General features: G+C 39.7%; 1 protein-coding gene across 2 annotated transcripts in view; it reads right to left on the bottom strand.

Moving 5' to 3' along the window:
• The window catches only part of LRRC49 (leucine rich repeat containing 49), a 125,486-nt gene that overhangs the window by 80,610 nt on the left and 25,347 nt on the right, over nt 1-19,529 (bottom strand). For both annotated transcript variants that reach the window (XM_077828045.1, XM_077828046.1), the window contains exons 8-9: nt 12,951-13,094; nt 3,766-3,827 (exon numbers count right to left, since the gene is read on the bottom strand). In XM_077828045.1, the coding sequence (XP_077684171.1) occupies nt 3,766-3,827; nt 12,951-13,094 (206 nt within the window). The remainder of the gene's footprint in view (nt 1-3,765; nt 3,828-12,950; nt 13,095-19,529) is intronic.

Below are 19,529 nucleotides of genomic sequence, written 5' to 3'. Positions count from 1 at the left end.
ACTGTAAAAAGCTTGCTCTTGCCCGCCCCCGGAACTTCAACTGGTGTAAAAAAATGCATGAAAGTTCGTAAGGTGTCACAAAAACTTCTAATAGCAAGTGTTCATGGGAAATGGTATGAAAATAACTGAATTAGTCCAAACAAAAAGGCCTAGTGATATAACTCAAGTCCTGTCAAGATCCTGCTTAGTAAACTGGAAAAGTGCGGAACCAGAAACTAGTGAACCAAAATGGGTATACTGGTCTAATTGGTGGACAAAATAATGAGAGGATGGGCTATTTCACCCACCATTCCCTGGGTGGATTCTTAAAGAGAGAGACTTTTGGGAGAAAAATTGTCTAATGGAGTTAGCTTCACCACCATGGCTTCCAACCCCACCATCTCTTGGAACCCAGGGCCTTTGTCATCCTGATCCTGAGAGTTTGGTCCTGACCAGCCCATGCCAGAGAGAGGGACCCAGATGATATTGCCACCTCTTTTGGCTCCATCTGAATCCCAAACACCACCTGGGATGAAACAGGATTGTACTTTAATAACAGCAACAACTGCTCCAGCTCATCTCAACTAACTTCTTCTCTTTTCCCCAAAAGTACAGTTAATACCCTCTTTAATATGATCTAAAGAGGCTGTTAAACAAGGAGGTGGAGGATTTCCTTCTAAAAACTCTCCAGCTAAAGGGAAGGGGAACAAGGAATGTTGTTAAAGTGAAAGCCTTATTTGACAAATACTTCACATTTTAAATGTTTTAAGTGTTTTTCCATCTTTTCTATGTTTTTAATAAAAGGTTAATAGGATTCTTAATGGTGTGTTTGCCATGTTACCACATGCCCAAACCTTGTTTAACACTGTTTAATGTTGGACAGTTACGGGGTTATGTCAACACCTTAAGCCCATATATTCCATTTAAATTAATGTAACAGGTGCGAATGCTATTAGTTTGCCTGACTACTAAATCTGTCCAAGCTGAGGATGGAAATAAGACATTATTTCTTTGTTCCAGTCCCCATACCAATTCTTGGTTTGGTTTTAGCTTATGAGGTCTTAACAACATGAACACTTGGGAACTTGTGTACAAAAGATTTCTTTAGAGGAACAGTAGCATTCTGGGGTTCCTCTGAAAATGAAGAGGAGAGAATATCTCATTAATATTAAGACCATAACAGCTTGAAATGTCCTCATCTGTAACGAGGCATATTATAAAGACATTTCAATTGATACATGTCAATGTTTATCAATACATGATGCAACAACTCTTGCTGCCATGTGACAAGCACCAAACTGATGCTCCAATGTGAACTTTTGCTATGTCAAAACAATTCATTCTAAATTAATCTTTTTAAAATGTTCTATACCTCCTTTGGAGATATTCTGATTTAACATAAAGGCCGTATTATTACATCTTATGAAGTAATTTTTTAAATCAATATCTGATTAACTGACTCTAAGGAAACCAAGCTGTGAATACAACCAGACTTTTGCAACATATCTTGCTGCTGCTGCTAGCAAGTTATCATTGTGTACCTGTGAGTAAATGCTTTAGATCATTGCATAAGTATTGCCATTTGTCTGAAATATTTTTTTGTCTTTTTACATACACATGCATGTAGAATTGTTTCTTGAAAATATATTTTCAAAGTTTACCACAAGGCGTATGGTAAATCTAAATAAATAAGTCATGAGAATACGTACAAAGGGTAGTGGGAACTTTCATTCTTGATCTTACTACAGCAATACTCCATGTTAAAATTGTGTCTAAAGTTCCCATTACACTTGCCAATTTTCAGTTTAAACATCTTGGTCAAGTCAAACTGCACCAGGAAAAATATCAGTACATAATTGGTTATAAAAACACATTTTTTAAATTATTTCCCTGATACGAAACATGTCACGCATCAGTTATATAACACAAAATGTACATTCAGTGTTGTTTCACCTCCTTGATGAAATGCTGTTGTTCAATGGCATGTCAACATTTCAAAACATCAACAAGCCAAATGCCACCACCATCAAGATGTTATAATGGTGACTGGCATGTAAAGTGTTAGGTTGGTCCAAACATAAGGTTCATACAGTGGAAAAGTGCGATTTTCAACTGATTTCAGATTTTTTTTTTAAACTGATTTCAACTCTAAACCAAAACCAAAACTAAACATTACATACTTGCAAGACAATGTTTAAGGTATGTACATCCCATGTAGGGACAAATTCTAAGACTGAGTTGTGCACATATAGCTTCCCTGCAAACCCGCTGAATAAACTATAAAAGCAAGCAAGATATTAGTTTGAAATCAGCTACAGATTATGTAACCAATTGGATTTGCCAAGCTTCTTTTTAGGTCCTTTTCTCTCCTTGTATACTGAAAAAATAATAGTATAATTTTGTATAAAACATTGTGGGAGAGGAGGCTGAGAGCTGGATGAGTTACTAGGTCAGTTACATAAAATCATGAAGTAATTACCACTGACTGCAGCAATACTTTCTGGTGACAGGGGAACTGGCCACTGCAGTCCTCCAACTGCTAAAACCAGGCTAGGACATTTGTTGGCAGAACAGAAACAAAAAGTATGTTTAAAATTTGGGAACCAACCATTATTCAACAGAAATAAAATGCTAATCTATGTCTGCTACTACCCAAATTTAAAACATGAAGCAGAGGCACTAGCAGATTAATTCATGTGAAATATCTATAGTTTAGTAGAAGCTCGTATTAGATTTTCAACTTTTTTTAATACCCAGTAATTTTAAGGGTAAATGCTGCATCACTGCATTAAGAACATAAGGCTCATAAACAAGTAAATTGGAGGTCTTTGCAAGAAATAAAATGCAGGTCTGCATAAAACACTCTAACTTACTAGTATAATAACAATTTCTGTTAGTTATAACATAAATCATTCCTATTTTCCATCCCTACAAAGAGAATAAGTACAGCAAAAACATCATGATTTTTCCAGCAATAAAGGAATGCAGTACCTTTTCTAGGTCTCTAATAAAATAATTTGATGCTGTTAGATTTCTCCTTAGTTCTATATTTATGATGATTAAGATATATGAGCAACCATAAGTTGCTCTCTAAGGAAAATCGTGCATGCAGTACTTTTTAAAATAACATTTTCTTTTATTTTGGGATGACTATAAATACAGAATCCAGTAACATTTGAAAATACGATGAGAAGACAGATGTAGATGACAAACATTTCTATACATTTATAATGAAACATGCTCATCAGTTCTTAAAACAACAGAAGTCTTACTGAGAAAGCTGAGTTACTACATTCTGATGGCCCAGTTTGAAAGAGTGACACAATAATGAATACAGATTGCAGCTTTAGGTAACAAAAGATGTTCAGAAAGCAATACAAATGAAGAATAATCTAGTCACATCAATTAAACAGATTTTAATTCGATATTTTATGTTGTGATGAATGTAAACATAAATGTAACTTATATACTGTTAAACAGATACTTAAATTAACACTAAAATTATACAGTATTTACAATACTATTTTCTATTTTCATAACTATAAACTGTATGGTCATCTTTAAACAGAATAGTAGAATTTTCATAAATAGAATGTACATTTAAAGGATGAGGGTTTAGAGAACTTCAGTTTCACACATTTTGTATAATCCAGACATTGTATATTCTTATTCAATCTGCCATATTAGAAAACTGTAACCACCTGCAAAGTATTCCAATTTTAACTTAATACAGCTGCAATATTATACTTAAGTTACCGATAAGAAGCAAACTGGTAGTCCCCTTACCTAGATATATTGTTAAAGCTGAGAAACAGATGCTGGAGGCAGGGCAAAGTATCCACATCTTTCTAGAAAGAAAGAGAAGCATAAATTCAGCAGCTGAAAGAGAACATCTTTTGAACCTCTCTACTTGGCCTGATGATGAAATATACACATTTCTATTTTCTGTAACCTTGCTGCAACATTGATTTCTGTTGAACATGCAGCTCCATTCCTCTCTCGTGCAGACTCCAAGGGAGTGCTTCAGTGCAGATATCTACTCTGCAGATCAAGCTGCACCACTTGCAAGGTAAATAGCGTTAAAGAGAATGAGACTGCTGTTAACCATTTTTAACAGCCTTTCAGGAAAGGAGCCAAGGTGCTTGCCTCAGCGTTTAAGCTTCAGGGCAAGCATGCTGTAATCAAACTGCATAAATATAAATTTGATGTTGTGACCATTCTGCACTAAAGCTTCAAAGTGCAAACTCATAAATTACCTTCCAAATCGCAGTGGCTGTACTGTCAATGGGAGACTTAAGTAAGGATTCTCTCCTATCAACCAACTCACTATCTTTTAAGTTGTATAAAAATCTACACCATATGAATAAAAAACAACATACAGATGGACTCTGGAGTCCAATCTTCCAAAAGCTATGTATTTTAACAGTACAAAATTGTTATTGGTGGTTTTAAATGCTATTATAAATCTTTTGGAATACTTGAAATAGTATCTAATTCAACATGTTAATAAAGCAAATAAGAGCAAGCTGTATGCGCAAAATACAAATCCACATTGACTAGGGATTGCGGTTTGTCGTTACCCATCCACATATTCATTTATGCCATTAGGTGCATCTCCCTACCCTGTAAAAACCCATTCTCCAACTTGCGGATATGAACACACCCAGTCCAAGTGCTTGGAGACTGGTGCAGGGGCAGGACACTTGTATTTTTCCAGTAGCTAGACCCATATTCCCACCCCCCATCAGCTTTAGTCTCCATGACTTCTAATTGTGGTTATAGTTGACATGGGGAAAGAGCAGGACAGAAATACACCTAAAGGCTAGGTATTAAGAGGTTGTGTGAATGGTGATTCTTCCTCAAATCCTCGGTGTCTAGCTGATCACAATACTGTGGGATGTGAAGGAATTTTCTTTGGGTAGCAGTCTGCCACAGCCACAATTGTTTGCTTTTCCCTGTAGGGTTGCCAAGGACTGTCCTGGAGTATCCAGAAATTAAAGATTATGTCATGTGATGAAACCTCCAGGAATATGTCCAACCAAAACTGGCAACCCTACCTTGGGGTAGCTTGCAAGCATCACAAACATGGGTGTAAGTTTACCCTAAGTTCTGTAAGGAAGTCACAGAGTAACTGAAGTTCTGCTTCCATCAATTTAGCTGGCTGATACAGTGGAACGCTGATTCTGGGCCCGGCAAACAAGCACAGACTGGTGGGACCGCATAGTGTTGCGGGTATGGGATGATTCACAGCGGCTGCAAAACTTTCGCATGCGTAAGGATACTTTCCTGGAACTCTGTGAGTTGCTTTCTCCCGCCCTGAAGCGCAGGAATACCAAGATGAGAGCTGCCCTGACAGTTGAGAAGCGAGTGGCAATAGCCCTGTGGAAGCTTGCTATGCCTGACTGCTACCGGTCAGTCGGGAATCAATTTGGAGTGGGCAAATCTACTGTGCGGGCTGCTGTGATCCAAGTAGCTAATGCAATTATTGACATTCTGTTATCAAGGGTAGTGACTCTGGGAAATGTGCAGGTCATACTAGATGGCTTTGCTGCAATGGGTTTCCCTAACTGTGGTGGGGCAATAGACGGAACGCATATCCCTATCTTGGCACTGGACCACCTTGCCAACCAGTATGTAAACTGCAAGGGATAGTTCTCAATGGTGCTGCAAGCACTGGTGGATCACAAGGGACATTTCACTGACATCAACGTGAGATGGCCAGGAAAGGTGCATGATGCTCGCATCTTTAGGAAGTCCGGGCTGTTTGAGCAGCTGCAAGAAGAGACTTACTTCCCAGACCAGAAAATTACAGTTGGGGATGTTGAAATGCCAATAGTTATCCTTGGGGACCCAGCCTACCCCTTGCTCCCACGGCTCATGAAGCCATACACAGGCAGCCTGGACAGTACTAAGGAGCAGTTCAACTATAGGCTGAGCAAGTGCAGAATGGTGGTAGAATGTGCCTTTGGATGTTTAAAAGCTTGCTGGCGCTGTTTGCTGACTAGATCAGACCTTAGCGCAACCAACATTCCCATTGTTATTGCTGCTTGCTGTGTGCTCCATAGTATCTGTGAGAGTAAGGGGACACATTTATGGCAGGGTGGGAGGTTGAGGCAAATCGCCTAGCGTCCGATTTTGAGCAGCCAGACACCAGGGCGATTAGAAGAGCACAGCAGGGCACGCTGCTCATCAGAGAGGCTTTGAAAACCAGTTTCATGACTGGCCAGCCGTCTGTGTGACAGTTGTGTGTATTTCTCCTTGATGCAAACCCACCCTCTTTGCTGATTTTAATTCCCTGTAAGCCAACCACCCTCCCGGCTTCAAAATAAAGTAACTATTGTTTTGAAACCATGCATTCTTTCTTTATTAATTAAAGAAAAAGGGAGATAACTGACAAGGTAGCCAGGGTGGAGTGGGGGAGGAGAGAAATACAACCCCACATTGCTTATTGTAGCCACATTACAAATCAAACTGTTTGAATGACAGCCTTCTGTTGCTTGGGCCATCCTCTGGAGTGGAGTGGCTGGGTGCCCGGAGCCTCCTCACACCCGCATTCTTGGACGTCTGGGTGAGGAGGATATGGAACTTGGGGAGAAGGTCAGGAGGTTGTACAATGGATGCAGTGGGGTGTCTGTGCTCTTGTTGGCTTTCCTGCAGCTGCACCAGACGCTTCATCATGTCCATTTGGTCCCCCATTAGCCTTAGCATCACCTCCTGCCTCCGCTCTTCGCACTCCTGCCTCTGCTCTTTGTGCTCACTTAATGCTTTCTTGGCCTCTGCCACTGAATGCCTCCATGCATTCAGTTGTGCCCTATCAGTGCGGGAGCACTGCATTAGCTCGGAAAACATGTAATTGCAAGTGCGTTTTTTCCGCCTTCTAATCTGCAATAACCTCAGGGACGGAGATAATGGGAGAGCCTAGAAACATTTGCACCTGGGGGGAGATAAAAAGGGAGAGTAAAATTTATGATGATACATTTCTGAGAACAAAACGGAGACTCTTTCACAGTTGTGAATCTAGCAATTCACAGCAGACAGCACATGTGCTTTAGGTACAAGGTCGCATTTTGCCTTTTATATTGAGCGCCTGCCGGTATGGTGACACATCACACATGGCTGGGCAACAGAATTCGGTTTCCATGCAGCCATAGTAAGGCAAAGGGTACGCGGGGTTGGCTTTGTATGGAAAACATGTGGGAATGGTTTCAAACTGCAGCGCCATCCTTTCCCATAGCAAGCAATGGATTGGGTTTCACATTTAAAAGGAGGAGCTGCGGTTTTCGGGTGGATGTGCAGCACATACCTCCCACCACCCCACCGCGTGGCTATTCTCCGGGATGATCCCTTTTAGCCAAGCGCAAACAGCCCAGCATGAATGGGGTCCTTTTACTGTTCCCTTACAAAAATTCCCCTATTTCAACCAGGTGACCAGGAATGATATTACTCTCCTGAGGCTGACACAGAAAGATATAGACCAAATGTTGCTTGAATGTGACCAAAACTCAGGACCATCTGCTACCATGCTTTGTGCTGCAATGATTCCAGAATTCTTTCAGAGTACCTCCAGGAGAGTTTCATGGAGATGTCCCTGGAGGACTCCCGCTCCATCCCCAGACACGTTAACAGACTTTTCCAGTAACTGTACGGGCAGCAAATGCATCCCAATTCTTCAGGGCAAATCAAACATGAAACACTATTGCTTTTAAACCCTGCACTGTAGTTACAAATGTGCACTCACCAGAGGTGCCTTCTCCAGCTTCAGAGTCGGGGATCCCGCCTTCGAATGCACAGTGAGGAAAAGGTCTGGCTGCTGGGGAGAACGGATTCACTGCTTGCCTGCTGCGCATTCTCCTCCTCCTCATCCACAAAATCTTCCTCCCTGTTGCGTGAGACTCCCCACTTGCACGTGTCCACGGATAGTGGTGGGGTAGTGGTAGGGTCCCCTCCTAGAATGGCATGCAGCTGATCATAGAAGTGGCATGTATGGGGCTCTGACCCAGAGCAACCGTTTGCCTCCTTTGTCTTTTGGTAGGCTTGCCCCAGCTCCTTAACTTCCATGCGGCACTGCTGTGTCCCCCTGTTGTAGCCTCTCTCCAACCTGCCCTGTGAGATTTTGGCAAATATATTTGCATTTCTTCTTTTTGATCAGAGTTCTGCCTGCACAGATGCTTCTCCCCATACAGCAAGCAGATCCCTTTTGGTCCATGCTGGAGCTCGTTTGCAATTCTAGGGGGACTGTATGGTCACCTGTGCTGCTGAGTTCGCCATGCTGACCAAACAGGAAATGAAATTCAAAATTTCCCGGGGCTTTTCCTGTGTACCTGACTAGTGCATCGGAGTTCAAAGTGCTGTCCAGAGTGGTCACAATGGAGCACTGTGGGATAGCTCTCGGAGGCAAATACCGTCGATTTGCGTCTGCACTACCCCAAATTCGATCCAGCAAGGTCGATTTTAGTGCTACTCCCGTCGCCAGGGAGGATTACAGAAGTCAATTTTAAGAGCCCTTTAAGTCGACGGAACGGGGTTGTTTGTGTGGACGCATTCATTTTAAAATTGACCTAATGCGGCTAAATTCGACCTGACTCCGTAGCATAGACCAGGCCTCAGCTTTCAAGAACAGTACGTTTCTGAGCCCTCCTGGCATCAGAGATAAAGCTTGAGAAGAAGAACACTAAAGGCTCAAAAATGAGATAGCAGAGAAAAGAAATTTAAAAATAATATTTTTAAAATAATACATTTGAAGACAAGCTCATGCGTTTGGGTGCCCGACACAATTTCTGAAATCTTGGGGTTAGCAATGCTGCTGTTTAAGGTTATCTAAGGTTTGAAGTTACAACAAAGTTATGATATATCTTTATTCCATAATTACTCTGTCAAGTTATATTAGGTACTGCCACCAATAGCACTGTCAAAATACAACCGATGCACAAGAAATCTAATCCATTTTAATACCAAAATTAAGTGATAATTCTGCAATTTTAGTCCTATATCATGATTCAACAGCAAGGAACAAAAACAAGAATTATTCTGTCCTATCACTGGTAAAGAAAATCCAAAACTGTCCTTAAAAATAAAGCTGCACAAGAAATCCCAAAGGAACTCACTAACAATATTTAAGAAATATTCCTTTCACAAAATAATAGAGTGGATTGCAGATGTTGGGATAGCTGTCACATGGAATAGTGGGATACTTCCAGCTCACTACTGGGACCCGAGTCAAGAGGGGCTGCATCTACATTGCAAAACAATAGGGCTCACAACCTGGGTCCCAGCTTAACTCAAGCTTGGACCTTTCAGTCCTGTAGGGTCTTGGGACCCTGGGTCCAAGCCCTAGATTAGTGCAATTGCAGTTTAGACACCAAGGGGGTTAGGCATGAGCCTGGGCTCAGGCATGAGCTTATGTTGCAGTGTAGACATACCCTCAGAGTCCCCAAGAACTCCACATACAAAGCGGTCAGTTCAGTTAGCCCTCCAGCCAAGTCATAAACAAACTTATCCCATTCTGGGGTAGCGAAATTCCAATCAATCAAGTCCCAACAAACAAAAAAGTTGTTCTGTCCTTCAGTGGTTCCTCTTCAGCCAGCCCTCTGGGTCCTGTACCCATCCCCTCATTGGGCTACCTTTGAGAGTCTTTTTGGCTCTGGGATAGAGCACTCCACCCCCAGGCTGGTTCCCCTGGAGTACATTCTCAGTTCTTGCTGGACTCCATTCCTTCCATCCTTCCCCGCTCCAGTATAGAACACTGGGCCTCAGGCTGGTTCCCCTGGGATAGCCAACTTCCTGTAGACCTTGGTTTAGGGCTTTCCACAAGAACATACCCACTCCCTGTGGTTCCACACCAAAATAGATCTCCCAGCCCTCTTATGAGGCTATTGCAAATAATTCCCCTAATACTTTACTAAGGTTTACCACAACTCAGTTTACACAAAAGCATTTCTTTAATAGACCAAAGGCCACTTGGTGTTGATTACACTCAAAATACAAATATACGCATACACAAACTTATATGCAACATCCTAGTACAGTGGTTCTCAAACTGTGGGTTGGGACCCCATTTTAATGGGATTGCCAGGGCCAGCATTAGATTTGCTGGAACCCAGGGTTGAAACTGAAGCCTGAGCTCCACCCCACCCAGAGCAGTGGGACTTGGGCTGCAGCCCCTTCTCTTCCAATCTGAGGTGGCAAGGCTTGGGCTCTGGCTCCCTCTCCCTCCACCCAGGGAGGCAGGGCTTGGGCTCCAGCCCTCCCCCTGGGATCATGTAGTAACTTTGTTGTCAGAAGGGGGTCACGGTGCAATGAAGTTTGAGAACCCCTGTCCTAGTATCAATCCAGTTATAAGTATTGGCCAAAATACTTACAACAGGATCAGGCCCAGGACATACCCCTCTGGAGTCACAGCATGATGGGAGACAAAGAAACTCCCCAAAACCTTATCTTTTATACACTATAATAAATAAGTGATATCACTGCTGGTTATCAGACCATAGCCAAAGCTAGAGGAAGGAGTTTTAGTCAAGACAAGACTAATGGCTGGGCCCGCTCCTCAAGATTTTCTTCTTATTTTATTTTACCATATTTCTTCCCAATAACTGAACTAAGCATTTCTTTTTAAACAAACCATATATAACCAATTATTTACTGCACCTGGGGCCCAATTAAGCAAGTTTTCTTTATTTCTATTACCTCATCCCAAACGTTAAATAAGATAATGCTGGTATTTCAAGGGTCACAAGAAGTTTAATAGAAACAAGCTCTTCTTTCTCGTGATCTCATTCTTTTTTGGTCACATGCTTTTAGGCCTATCACTTATGCTAACATTCAAACTCAATTTGAAAAACACAGTTCACCCAGGTCCAGTGTAGGCCAAATTCCTGCAGAGGCCCAGGTGTCCATTAAGCTATCATCTGACCCCTATAATCTCATCCCCTCAGGTTGGGAAGCAGCTAATTAGTTATCGCACAGGTAAACTAGCCCCATCTCCCATTAAAAGAGCCAGTCACCCTGTGACAGGAGGTTACAATAAAAATATAAAAATAATATACTGCATTCATTAAATAGTGAACACTGCCTAGAACTCAATTTCTAATACCTTTGAATTAAAACAGGCCAAAGAGAAAGCACGTTTACTAAAATTAAAATGATCCAAGACTTGCCTGAACTGAGCATGAGGATAATTTTTCTTTAACCAAGCCAAAGTAGACTGAGACCAAGATGGATTTCACAGATACTATAGCTCAAACATGCTAATTCTTAAAAATCAAATTATATTTATTTATTTATTATACCCAGAGTATTAACTGTCTGGGTATAATTTAAAGAAACAAAAATATCTACCATACACTAGTCAATCATTATTTCCATGTTCTCATTGTTTCAAGGAACAAGAACAATTGTGGATAATTTGGCATACTACATGAACAGTTAGACACCCAGGAGATTCAAGAAAATATTCCTGAGGGAAAGAGAGCAGGGACTAAGCATGAAGTTGAGCAGCAGTATGACATGGGAAGTTTTGATTACACAATCAACATTTTTGTTACTGTTTATTTAGGGGGTTGGTTTGTTTTTAATATTCTTTACTGAATGACGGAAAGCAAATACATCATCAAAAACTCACAAAAAATGCTGAGTAAAATCTGGGCACTGCTGACGTCAATGACTAAATTCCCAGATACACAGCAGTACCTGAGGTAACTCAGACCTACTTTAAAAAAAAAAAGCCCCAGGTGCATTAAGAGTTGCAATCTACTTGTGTAAGATGATCCTATCAACTTGGAAAAAAATCAGTCAACGTTCCTACAGGAAAGCTCCATCACTCCCAAGGAGGAAGTTCCATTTGCATATCATATCTTACCAGAGAGATGGATACAGAATTCTGCTGGCTACACATGTTATAAAGGAGATTGAATTTAAAAGGGCCAAATCTCAGCTCAGCTCAGCCACATCTCAAATCTCAGCTCAGTCACATAGACTAAGAGAGGACTTTTTCTATTATTATGAAGAAAAGCAAAAAAACCCCAAGTAAACAAAACTGGAAATAGGAGCTGAAGCCTCCATTTTCTAATCTGCAAAACTGACAGTTCACTTTTGTCAGAAAATCATATACCAGTGGTCAGATTAGCTGACATGATCTAAGACACAGCTCAAGGCAAGAGCTCTAATAAAGAAGAAATTGGAACAAGACTCTCTACATATATTAACCTCTCTCCTTTGTTGTCATGTTCTATTTGTTTCTTTCCGAGCGGGGGAATACACTGTTCTAGGTATTTAGCAAAACAGCATTCTTTTATGCAATGTGCTCTTGTTAGTGTATTATGAGTCTGCTACACCTGCTTTATATTAAGGTTTTGTAATAAGAAACTGAAACAATATCTTTTGCAGAAACAGATCTTTAAATTATTGCTCAGGTACTTTCTCATTGACAAAATATTGGACACTGATGGCCTTTTCTTTTTGAAAGTATTGGTTAATGTTAAGTGAAACTGCAAAATTAAAAACAATATTTTTAATTTTCTTTTAAGATCATACTGACTTTCTCTAACTGTCATATTAAAATAAAAGAGAGGCTACTACTAAAAAAAAGCACTTTATACCATCAATAGCCATGATTTTTAAGTTCAGGATATAGTCAGTATATTGTTTACTATATTTTTAGATACCTACTCAATCTATGCACCAGAATTGTATAGTTTCTTCAAGATTTCCTCACTTTTGGCACTTTAATTAGTATAAAGACAGCTTCACAGCTATAAACAATCATTTAGATAAAATATCCATGTGTTATTTTTGGTTTCATCCACTTCACATAAAACTAACCAAAAGAGCACCAAAATCATAGGACAAATGAAAACAATATAGTTCTAGAACTGTGAAACACTAACATGGTTCAAATCAAATGATAATATTATTGTATTTTGCTAACTTTTTTGTGGGGGAAGGACAACAAATATTAATTGAGCTTTATCACTTACCATGGAGGTGATTTGATTATGACGAAGGTTAAGTTCTGTCAGTGAATCCAGTCCATTAAGGTTTTCTACATAGCTTAAAAGGTTTCTGGCAAGGTTTAACACTCTGAGTTCACCCAAATGATTGATATTTTCTATTTTAGCAATCTGTAATGAGAAGTATAATTAATAGCATGCATATTGTGCCTAGTTTGCTTAGACACCTGTTAGAGATACATTTTAAAGAAATGGAGATACATACTAATATAATTCTACCTTAGTTTTTAATATTTAATCGTCTGACATTCTACTATATTTCTATTTCTACTATATGGGCCAAATATGTGCTGCTTCTTAAAATGTTCTGTCTGAGAGCCTTACTTCAAGCCAGCCTTGCAAATTCACTCACTTGCCTGAGACAAGCATGGACCTTCCTTGAGTTAGTGTGACCCAGGCCATCAATTTCTGCAGAACATAAGCTTTAACTGAAAAAATAAGTCTATAGCCCTTATGATTGTGAAGAGAACCTTAAAAAGGTGAACGGAATATAAAGAGGCAGTAAAATGGTAGTGAGCAGCTGCCGCTATTACATCACTGGACCTAACTGGGGAGCTGTATTGACTGCCTCAGTTGGTCTCAGAGGGAATGTCTCTGGCCAGCTGAGGGGAGAATGGAAAGTCCCGCCATTCACTGAGCTAAGTCCATTGTACCAGGCATACATATGTTAGTGTAACTGTAGACATTAATCTGGGCAGCTAGGACTGTGCTTCATTGACAATAAACCTGACTGGGTACCTTCGCTACTAAACCAAGTCTTGTGGTCTTATTGGGCAGTTCGATCGAGGTCTGCTGTGTCAGCTATCTGCACAGAGCTGGGACAGCATACACCGGGAACAAACAAATGCAGCCAAAGACTAACTACGCCAGGCAGAGTTAAGGGTTCTTTAAATGTTAAATTGTTTACTGTTATATGTCTGAATTCAGAATACTGGTGTGTCAGCCATTCCAACAATTGTCTCAGGTTTTATTTCATGCCAAAAAGTTCCAGATGAAAATATATACAAAGCCAATAGATAATAAGAACCAAAATATCATTAATCAGAGGAAACATTCCCTAAACCAATTTGATTATAGTAACATGAGAAAAATAGTAACAGACTTCTCCTCAGTGATGTATAATAGTTTAATATTAGTCTTCTCTAAAGAAACAAAAAGATATTTTGGAAGCACAAGTAAAGATCAACTCTTAATACACTGGGGCACCAAAATAATAGCAAAATTCACAGTGAACGTTATTGTTTAAAATTGTGTATTCAGACAGACAGATTTGTGAAACTGAAGCCAACAGCAGATGGTTAGCATAAGTGCACAGCTTTCTGCAAATGGCTGTCTAGCTATAACTACAGCAAACTGCAATGCACAAGTTCTAAATGGTCCTAGCTTCTACTGGTACTGCAGAAATCTGGGTTTCATCAATAATTTATAGAGAAGTTATTTATAACTTTTCCGAGTCATAAGCCTCTGTCAACAGTAATGGAATTCCTTCCCTCCTTCCTAATACACTTTTTTTTACATAAAGATAAACCTGCTTTTAGCCATTATTTTATTTTTAGGTAATAAGTCATTGCCTTTTCATTCTAGGCCATTACAAGTGATATTCCCTTTAACAGATATAAATAATACAGACCTAACTTCCTGTGGACTATTTTCTACTGACCATAAACAAAAGTAATTGATAATCAGTTTTTCAAGCTCCTTTTTTGCATTAGGTTTTAAATAAGAATAGGAAATGTTGCTTTTAAATAAATGTACAAAACAATATTACCCAGTATCTTCATGTTGTTTGTTTCTGAGGATTATTGGATATTTGACTAGTGAGAAAATTTGAACAGCTCAAAGAGTCAATATAAAAATGCCTTAAAAAAGATTTTTACGCAGCACATATCTCATCAATAATGAAATACCAAAAAGATGGCATCAGTTTATGACGTATTTTTCTTGTGTACATTCAAAAGAGGTCTCCGCTTAAAAATAATATTGCATATATTTCTTATATTTTTGTTGTTGAGCTTTCAGTTAGGAAAGCATGGCATAGAATTAGATAAAGGACTACACAAAGCAATTCCAACAATAATTTTTTTTTTAAATTAAATGATATGGCATAAAATCTATTCTATATGCAATAGGACAAATTTTCCTGTTAGTTACACTTGGGCCAACTCCATTCATTTTGCTGGGGCAGCCTGGGTATAACTGGAGGAAAGAATTTAGCCCAATATGTCTAGCTAAAATACCTTTGGAGAGATTTAATGAAATACCGAAGAGCATACCATCAATTTAATAAAAGGCTGTTGCTTTGCCACATAAGGGATCAAAACTAGAGTTCAGTCCTTCTCTTCACAGGGCTGCTCAGGCTTGGAAGCACATTGCTTAGAAATGAAACGTTGACCTGAATGCAGTGTTGTTGTAGCTGCATTGGTCCCAGGATATCAGTGAGACAAGGTGGGTTAGATAATATCTTTTATTGGACCAACTTCTGATGGTGAGAGAGAGAAGCTTTCGAGCTTACACAGAGCTTTTCTTCAGGTCTGGGAAAAGTGCTCCCAGCATCACAGCAAAATGCTATGTGGAACAGATTGTTTAGCATAAGTAGTTAGCACATATCGTAAGGGGGTGATCATTCAGGGTAGAGTGGTCTGTTAAAACCTCTTCAGTCATAAGACAAAAAGAGGGGGTTAGTGGGTTACAGATTGTTGTAATAAACCATAGATCCACTCTGTTCTAGATACTTGATTTTTGGTATCTAACAGTAATGAACAGAGACACACATTTAAGCAGTAAACAGAGTCATCAAGCAGGAAGGGAAATAAAGAAAGCTCAAACAGGCAACAAAAAAGCCAACAAGGAATATCCTTCTGTCTCCTAGTGCCCAGCTGGAAATGTTTTTTCAGGAAAGGGACTGAAATTATAAAAAGATGGGACTAACATCCCAAGGCACACCTTTCTCTCTCCCTACCTATAACATTCATGGCACCTGAGGCAACAAAGAAAGCGTTTGTTGGACTCTGGGGGAGGGGTCCTGACCTATAGGGTTTGGTCAGTAAGACTGCTGAAAACACCTGGTGAGAAACTCTGCTTGAATCTGATATAGTTTGTTAAGTCAGGCATTAGTAGATGTCTTATCTTTTTCTTGTAATCATTTCTGACTTTTATGCCTCACTACTGGTACTCACGTAAAAACTCTCTCTGTAGTTAAACTGGTTTTACTGTTCAACCTATACCAGTGTATTTTAAATTGAAGTGTCTGAAGAACTATTTGAGATAATATGCTGGCGTATTGTTCCCTTTAAGGAATAACAGACTTAAAATATTTTGCATTGTACAAGAGAAGGCTGAGCAGTACAGGACATTTCCTGGGACGGGGGGGGGCGGGGCCTGGGGTCACCCTGCAATATAACCAAAGCTGGCCAGAGCCAGAGTGCAACCCAAATGTGGCTGGCAGGCTGCAGTTACACACAGACACTCAGGGTGTGGCTTGCATGCTAGAAGGCTGTTTGTGAGATGCCCAGGTGGGAGCTATTTCAGTAAGGCATTGTAAGGCACCCAAGATTGCAGGCTGGGGTGACATAACTGCTCATTAGGCTGGATTGTACCCTGGTATGTCACAATCCTCCATGAAGCTGCTTCAGTGGTAGTGCAACAGCAGGAGATCTTAAGCAAGAGCTTTCACTGTCACATGTCCCTGAAGAGCTGAACTGTAAAACCAGAACACCCACAAGGTTGGAGCTCTGGCAAAGGGTATGCTTAAGCTACTGGGGAGTTGATGGGTGGAGTCAGCACTGGCCCTGGGCATCTAGGGAAGCTGGGCCGCATGATCCTATTTCCATGAAAAGGTATCAAAGAACCTGTACCCAGGAAGTGTACCGGAGAGGCCAAGGAAAGAGGTACGGCTGGAGCCTATTCAGACCAAGTGATGCTTAAGACCACCTGGGTCTAATATGCTGGGAACCAAATGCAGCAAACTGATGAGTGTCCAGCTGGAGGAGCTCTAGCAGGGCTGTGTGTGACACGCAACTTTACTGAAACTTCTGTAAGAAGAGCAGCAGCAATCTCTCTCATTCAGACACTAGGAATGGGACTGGCCTTTCTTCTGGATCATTACAACATTTACAAAGGGATGAGAACTAACAACCCTTTCCCCATAGATAATAAATACCCTCATCTTCCCTTGAGTTCAAGGGGAGTTGAGGGTGATCAACATCTTGTACTACTTGGCTTTTAATACTTAAATATGACAGTTAGGGAGATAATATACATCCTTTTCAAGATTCTAATTTTCAGAAGTGATGAGTGTCCACAGCTCCCACTGACTTTAAATGAAGTTGTAGGTGCTCAGCACATCTGAACATCAAGCCATTAATCTCCTCCTGTCTCTGTTTCCCATCTTCAGAAAGCTACACTACACAAATACTTTCTTTTGTCAACTTGAAGTGGTAAGTTCTATTATTATTAGCAGAATTCTGGCAAACAAGCTTCCCAAAAGCTCCTACTAAATAATATTTTCGGGACAAGAGTGATCAGCAATCAGGCTCACTGTGAACATGATTCTTTGTTATGGATACTGAGCCAAGTCTTGGGAGTGAGAGAAAGAAGGATATCTTTAAAGGGGCCATTTGCGGCTTGATCAAAGTTTTTTTGTGAGCGTTAGAGAGACTTCAACCTCCCTCAACACTTACAAACTTGGCTAGTTTCTGTTTATTAATGAAAACAGGGAACAACAACTAGCTTTTTATACAGTGTGCTTATCTGCCAGACAAGTTTTCACCTGACAACAGTACATTGCTCAGCGTCCTGGTGAGGTGAATATGCCTCAGGAATTACTGGCAATTTAAAACATGTACAGACAAAAAGAGATAGGCAACAATGTGAAAAGTTCTGCTTTGTGTTCCAACTTTACTTCAACAAAGTCACTCTAGTAGAAGGTAACTGTGGTTAATGATATTAAGAAAGGAATTAATATTGGACTATAATTAAAATTGCTTACCTAGGGTCTAATTCTGCCACCCTCACTGACTTAAAATCAATGGGACTACTCCCAAACGAAGGTACTAATCAACATGAGTAAGGGTGGCAAGATCAGCACCATAATAGTCATTTAGCTGTTTTGACAAATATATTAGTTATTATACTATAAATGTTTTTATCTTGTTAATGTGTCCAATTTGTTCGGGTTCTCTATAGCTCCATTGAATGATAAAGTGGCTCTTTGCTAAACGTGTGGTTACAGAGGCTATGCCAACAAAGGGAATTCTGTACCTATGTTGCATCATTAAAGAGACAACTTGCCAAAGTTATCAGTCATTGCAATACAGCAAAAACAATTATTCTTTTAGTCCTACTGGAAAGATTACATATTCAAAACCCAAATTTAATTTTGGATCATACATCAATACTTGACTTTGGACCCTTCTGTTTTGTTATTTTAGTTGCTATGTTCTGGAGTACTGGATTACTTTCTTTTAATGTTATGAAATTTAATTCTGTGGTTGAAAGGGGATTGTTATGGCATGTTTGGTTTGGAAATTGTACATTTTCAATACTAATATAAAAATCAAAGGCCACCTTAAGGAAAGATCCCAAGAATCTCAAGATGGAACAAAAAAATATAGTCTTCCTTCATTAATAAAAACAAAACAAAAAAACACAGACTCCACAAACAAGAGAGCAATAGAATAAGAAATAGAAAAATTACACTTTTTCATGTTATAGCAGATCTGCCTATTTTCTTAGATAATGGTTTATATAATCATAAATATTTTTGTTTTAAAAGTATCCATTGATCTTTAAACAAAATTCCCTCTTCTCCTATGTGCATTCATACAAAATTAAAGAAATATGGATAACAGTATTTTTAAACATATAGCTTCCTTGTGAAATTGACAAATACATTTACAAAAGTTACTGTGACTTAATATCAGACCTTACCTATCCCCAAGAGATGTAGGCAGGGAGATGTAATTCGTTAATGTAATATAGTTTTACACTTTTCATACTGACAGGTTTCAGAGGTGCAGCCATGTTAGTCTGTATCCGCAAAAAGAAAAGGAGTACTTGTGGCACCTTAGAGACTAACAAATTTATTTGAGCATAAGCTTTCGTGAGCTAGAGCTCACTTCATCGGATTCATTCAATGAAGTGAGCTGTAGTTCACGAAAGCTTATGCTCAAATAAATTTGTTAGTCTCTAAGGTGCCACAAGTACTCCTTTTCATACTGTCTATTCAATGAGAAACATCCTGCCCTTGCAAAACAGCAGCAAGCTAAATTTGAAGGTCCCAACCATGTATATGCCCCATATTGACATTCTTAGTCCTTCTCAACTAGAAAAGTAACACTCATTAACCTCTTCAGTTTGGATTTCTCCAGTATATATCACTTTGCCAGCAATAAAAAGTATTCCAACTCCTGGTGTAAGATTTGCCCACAGCTACATAGGTGTCATGTACCAGCAGCTGGATCAGGCACCATGTGCACAACTCTTACTGAAGTCCCAGTGAAGTTAAAGGGAATTTCACAAATATATCTGAGGAAAGAATCTGATTAT

This window comes from Eretmochelys imbricata, chromosome 10 (genome assembly GCF_965152235.1).
Source record: "Eretmochelys imbricata isolate rEreImb1 chromosome 10, rEreImb1.hap1, whole genome shotgun sequence".
Taxonomy (NCBI): Eukaryota; Metazoa; Chordata; order Testudines; family Cheloniidae; genus Eretmochelys; species Eretmochelys imbricata.
The sequence above is the reverse complement of the archived record's forward strand: the minus strand, read 5'-3'. Positions and strand labels throughout refer to the sequence as shown.